The 6,231-nt window shown below is 34.8% G+C and overlaps 1 protein-coding gene across 1 annotated transcript in view; it reads right to left on the reverse strand.

Moving 5' to 3' along the window:
• Nucleotides 1-5,046, reverse strand: part of LOC121727741 — a 16,482-nt gene extending 11,436 nt beyond the window's left edge. Inside the window, exon 1 of the mRNA XM_042115722.1 lies at nt 4,765-5,046. Coding sequence (XP_041971656.1) covers nt 4,765-4,777 — 13 coding nt within the window. The 5' untranslated portion in view covers nt 4,778-5,046. The remainder of the gene's footprint in view (nt 1-4,764) is intronic.
• Between the last annotated feature and the right edge of the window lie 1,185 nt (nt 5,047-6,231).

Raw genomic sequence — 6,231 nt, forward strand, 5'->3', positions numbered from 1 at the left:
AGTGGTGGTTAGCAAACGAAAAACAATATCCAAACCTTTCGAAATTTGCCAAAGTTTATCTCCTGGAAGTAGCGTGTATAGCGAGAGGTAATTTAAGGCTGGTAACATTTACGATGAAAAGAGTATCTGATATTTTGCTACCAAAACATTCTGAAAAGCTCGTTTTTAACCATCACAGTGTTGTAATTTGGAAATAAATACATAATTTTGAGGAATTTAACGTGTTTTTTTAACATGGTTTGGTATTCGGTATTCGGCCAAATAGTACTTATTATTCGGCCGAATACCGAATAGCAAAAAAAGAAGCCGAATAGGCAAAATACGGAATAGTTGCCGAATATTCGTGACATCTCTAGTTTAAACTATTGAGGTACTATAGACTGGAGAGAGCCTTAGCCCTTATATCGATGTATAAGCGTCAAAAGCGTGTAATGTTATGTCCTACTTACAAGGACATAATAAAGGCGTCGGTCTGCATATTTCATGTAATAAAAGTGTAATAAAGGTTTTTAGTGAACATTTAATGCTAGATATTGTTGAGTTTTGTGGTTCCGCTAAATAATAAACCATAAGAATGGCCAAAGAATGCCTCAAACACGTGGATTTAACATTAAATACGTAAGTTTTGAACAACGTTTTTTGGGCTTTTCAATCGGTATTTTTGTAAGCTAAAAAGATAATTTATAAGTTTACTAGATGTCCCGCGCGGCTTCGCCCGCGTTAATTAGGAATTTTACGGAAACCGTACAATATTTTCCCATAAAAAATAGCTTAGCTTACTCCCTTCACTTGGTCTACTCTATATCTGTGCCAAATATTGCCATAAAAATTGCTCCAGTAGTTCGTAATTTCTAATATTTCCCCGTTTTTCCCAAATTTCTTGAGTTTCTTCGGTCGTATTAGTCTTAGCGTGATAATATTATATAGCCTTACTCGATAAATGAGCTATCTAACACTGAAATAAGTTTTTAAATCAGACCTGTAGTTCCTGCGATTAACGCGTTCAAGCAAACATACTTACTCTTCAGGTTTATAATATTAGGTAGGTACTTATAGATTTTTTTAAATTATCGCTTGACAAATTACTCGAGCCTCGATCTTAAAGACTATGAAAAGTACCAATAACAGGGTCATTATAGGCTCATAAGTCATAAGTTCATAACCATGGGACGATGCATGGTATAATAAGGTAGTGATGATGATGATGAATGTAATTTGTATAGTAGCATATGCTTTCCGTTCTTAAAACAACGCCAAACTCCCAAACTTGTATCTATAAAGAATCAGGAGTTCTTTCAGCGCCTTCCGAACCACGGTATACCAGGTATACCTCGGTGCAAAATATTTCTTGTTGGTAGCATATGCTTAGAATACTTCTCACGAAACCGAAATCACCACATGTTTCCCTATAAATTTTGATGAGTTCCCTCGATTACTCATGGATCCCATCATCAGATCACCACTTTTGTGAAGATGGGACCAAATTGGAGTGAAACCTAATATAACAAAACAAACATTTTGAAAATCGGTTCACAAACGGCGGAGTAGTGGTCGAACATAAAAAAATATATATCCACAGCCGAATATCCTCCTCGTTTTTTGGAAGTCGGTTAAAAATAAGCACAAAATGAACAGGCGATGACGGGCTAAGACTACATCTATACTATAATACTTTATCTATGGTTTAAACGGTGATTCTCTCATTTCATGAATGTTACATTATGATTTATGAACATTGATGATAGTTATAGAATATAGATAGTACTTTTAATAAAGGATGCATGTAACAAAACAAAGTGATAATACTTTAGAGTGTGTATGTTTTTATATTGTGTATGTGTTTATACTGTGAAAGTAGCAGCGCTGAAAGAGCAAAATTTTTGTAATTTGTATGGGCAAGCGCCATTTTATTTTATATTATTGACCCTACACAGGGTGCTCAAATTATATTATCACCTTAAAGTGTTATTACTTATGTATTTTGTTTTGTTTCTCTATAATATTTTGTCGTAGTTCTTTGCCTTAAACTGGCAGCACCAGTAACCCTGGAGGATCTTCGCCCCAACCCTGTCAGGCGGATTCCGGTATTACATAAGGTAAAACCGTGATCGTCATTTTTAACTGACTTCCAAAAAGGAGGTTATATTATGTTCGGCTGTGGATTTTTTAGGGTTCCGTAGCCAAATAGCAAAAAACGGAACCCTTATAGATTCGTCATGTCTGTCTGTCTGTCTGTTTGTCTGTCCGTCCGTATGTCACAGCCATTTTTCTCCGAAACAATAAGAGCTAGGTATACTGTTGAAACTTGGAAAGTATATGTAATCTGTGAACCGCATTAAGATTTTGATACAAAAATGGAAGAAATATAAAAATTGTCAACAATTATACCAGCTCCCCAGACTTATTAAGTTTGGTACACTTTAAAGTTCCTCGATCTTTTTCCTCACGTTCTAAAGACACTTTTCACATTCCTTTTTGTCATAGAAATTATGCAAAGAACGCCTGACGTTCTTGTATACATTATAATAAAAATCTATGCAAAGTAGACATCTTCTCCTCAAAGTTGCGCGATTACAAGAAACAAGTACGCGAATTATCTGAATTTTAATATCATTATATTTTGTATTAGTACTAACTTAAGTCCACATTATTGTTGTGTATTATAGTTACCCCTTAGTCTAGTTTTGTGATCGCGACTGTTACTTAACAAACGCATCCTTTAAATCTTTCATAGTTTAGCAATTAATGGTAATTTAGGTTTATTTGTAATCATATTTGTAATAATTTTTGTAAAAAAAAACTGTTTTTGCCTTAATAAAATAAATAAAAATAAATAAATAAATAATAAAAAAAATTTAGGAGTCCCCATAGGTACAACTGAAACAAAAAAAAAATTTTTTCATCTAACCTGTGCGTGTAGCGTATCTATGAGTAGGTCTTCAAAAATCATATTGATGTTTCTAACATCACTTTTTTCTAACCTGGATAGTTTGCGAGAGAGACTCTTCCAAAGTGGTAAAATGTGTGTCACCCCCCCTCCAACTTCTAAAGTAGGGACATGATAAATGTAAAAAAATATACTATGTACATTACTATAAAAACTACCAACCGCTTGTGACTTGAGTTTAATGTATGGGTTCCCTTAATTTTTTATTTTATTTTAATATCATTATACGTGGGAGAGCCATGCTTCGGCACGAATGGGTCGGCTCGACCGGAGAAATACCACGTTCTTACAGAAAACCGGCGTGAAACAGCGCTAGCGCTGTGTTTCGCCGAGTGAGTGAGTTTACCGGAGGCCCAATCCCCTACCCTATTCCCTTCCCTACCCTCCCCAATTCCCTTCCCATCCCTACCCTCCCCTATTACCCTTTTCCCTCTTAAAAGGCCGGCAACGCACCTGCAGCTCTTCTGATGCTGCGAGTGTCCATGGGCGACGGAAGTTGCTTTCCATCAGGTAACCCGTTTGCTCGTTTGGCCTCTTATTTCATAAAAAAAAAAAAAAAACATATAATTAAGGCCTTGGTGAAAATTCCAAGTGCCTACCTGTTGCCGTTATTGATAAAGAGCAAAAAAAGCCAAAAAATCACGTTTAATGTATGGGGCCCGCGCGGCGCAATTGTGATATGACGTCACACCATATCCGGGCGCCCGCGTCGTACAGTTGCAACTTGTTTTGCTTATAAATCGGAAACTAATTAACGTATCCAAGTAATTCTTTCACTAGTATTTATTATTTTTGACAGAGAATATGGACTGCTAATAATCAAAATTAGGTAACATTCTTCATTGTGATTAATGGTATTTATCTATTGTTATTAATTATTATCTCTGATATAACATTCCACGTTATTATCGAATGTCGAAATCATAATCGACTGCGTACCATTTTTAGGGTTCCCTAAGGGTCCCACTCCCGCCCTAATTACTAAGACTAAGATAACCGTCTGTCTCCACTCTCCAAGCTGTATCTCAAGAACCGCTATAGCTAGATTTCTGATATTTTCACAGATTGTGTATTTCTGTTGCCACTTGCCGCTATAACAACAAACCCTAAAAACAAAATAAAATTAATATTTAAGGGGCTCTCCACAAACGCGATTTTTTAGTATTTTTGCTCGTAATCAACATTGATGGCAACAGGCAGGCACTTAAAATACTCACAAAAATTTTTGTTCTTTCATAATTTATTTATGGGGAGTTATAGTGCTCCCAACAGTAGTTAGTGCGCGAGTCCGACCAGCACTATTTATTTTTATTTTAAAGGTACCTTTTTCGTTTAGAAAATCGGATTAACTGCATATTTATAGTGCAATCATAATAATCCTCGTAGCTTTACAATTACAAAACAAAATAAGAATCGTAGATATGATAGAGAAAGTAATTTTTTTATTTTTAAGTACAGAATATATTTTTTTTACTTTCCCAACCTTAGGTAAGTATATTTATTATTATGATGGAATATATTTTGATCATAAGAACCACAAGAGACTGTTTAAAAAAACTAAAATGCAGTTACTTCAAAAATTAAATGAATAAATTAAAATGAATTAAAATCTTCTATGTAAATTATTGTAAGTTGTAACCATTAAACATAGACTACAAAGTGAATTTTGTTTTTATCTTACTAACTATTATGTGTGTACCGATCTACGTGTGGCTGTGTAAATAGTAAATCAACGACAAAATCTCTACCTTTGGAACACTGTATACAGCATCGTTGGAGAGAGCTCATAAATTAATATAAATAACACATCTACTTACCAGTCAAATCCATATTTGGCTCTATAACTTAACTTTAGTCAAATATCCAACTATTGGGAACTCTACGCTGACATGATTTTTCCGTTGCGCACGCAAATTACACGTTACAATAATAACTGTTTTTAAAATAATGTTGACGCGGCGCACGACTGTTCCAACGGCTGGGTATTACGGAACTGGGACGAGCCGCGAGCCCGCGAGCGGTACTCGGTACTCGGTAGGCGGTTAGCGATACCCCTCACTCGGCTCTCGCTACTGCGAACACTCATAACAGCTTCGCGGTCAAGTTCATCCTAGCCGGAGCCGGCTGACGATTAATATTTATTACTTATCAGTTATCACTTAAGAGAGTTTGCTGAGAGAGTGCCTAGAGGCTAGAACCTTTTTATGTCGGAAAATTGAACAGCTCGGTAGGATTGTTGGACGAATAAGTAAAGTTGGAGGTATCATTCACTACGCCACGCTTATAAAACCATCGAAAGCTATTACGATTGTTACGACTTTGGTTCTATTCAAAAGCTACGTGGAATTCTAAATCAATAATACTTAGTAACAAATCAATAATTTCCTGCGATCGATCGTCATCAAACCGTAAGTCACGCTGTACATGAACTCTACATATTTTATTGTTTCGGTACATTTTTGATCTATAATAATTTGTTTCGGAGGTTACTATTACATTTTTATTTAATACTTATATTATTCAATTTATCGATAATTTATATTAATGTAGAATGTAGATGCTGAGTAGAAAATTTATCGAGTCACTTTAACTTTGACGCTATCTATTAAGATTTCTTGTTTTTGACCGTTCCTCAATATGAGAATAAAGATATTTTGAAATTTTTGTAATAAAAAAAACTGAAATAAAAACTGAGTGGGTGGGGGGGCTGAAGGTGCTGATTATTGATATATTATGTAGAGCAAAAAAGGCCAAAAAAATCACGTTGGCTGTATGCCCTTAAATATTTACTTTATTTCGTTTTTAGTATTTGGGCGATTCCATTATCGCGGGTGCAACAGTTTGACACGCTTAAAGATTCCTACAGGCAAAATGAAGCATATTTATTAATAAAATATCCCCTGAAGGGATACATTTTAACTAGTTTAACAATGATTTATAAATGAAAACCTTCATCAAATGTATGAAGAGCCACAAAACAGGTCTGAAGTGTCATCGCGGGTGCAAAAAATTTGACCCTCCATTAAGAACTGTGATGAGCTCATGTGTAAATACTGGTTATTGCGAAACTTTTACAAAATAACTTGCCTATATTTCAAAATAGCATAAAACAAAGAAACTATGTAACTAGATAAAAGTAATTATAGTAATAAGTACTAGACATTATTAACCATTTCTACGATCGCGGGTGCAACATCAAAATTCTCAAATCTCTTAAAGGTGAATTAAATGGTAATTCTCTAACAAATTTTAAAATTTTCGATATCGCATATATATAATTATAC

The sequence above is a fragment of the Aricia agestis genome, chromosome 6, assembly GCF_905147365.1.
Source record: "Aricia agestis chromosome 6, ilAriAges1.1, whole genome shotgun sequence".
Taxonomy (NCBI): Eukaryota; Metazoa; Arthropoda; class Insecta; order Lepidoptera; family Lycaenidae; genus Aricia; species Aricia agestis.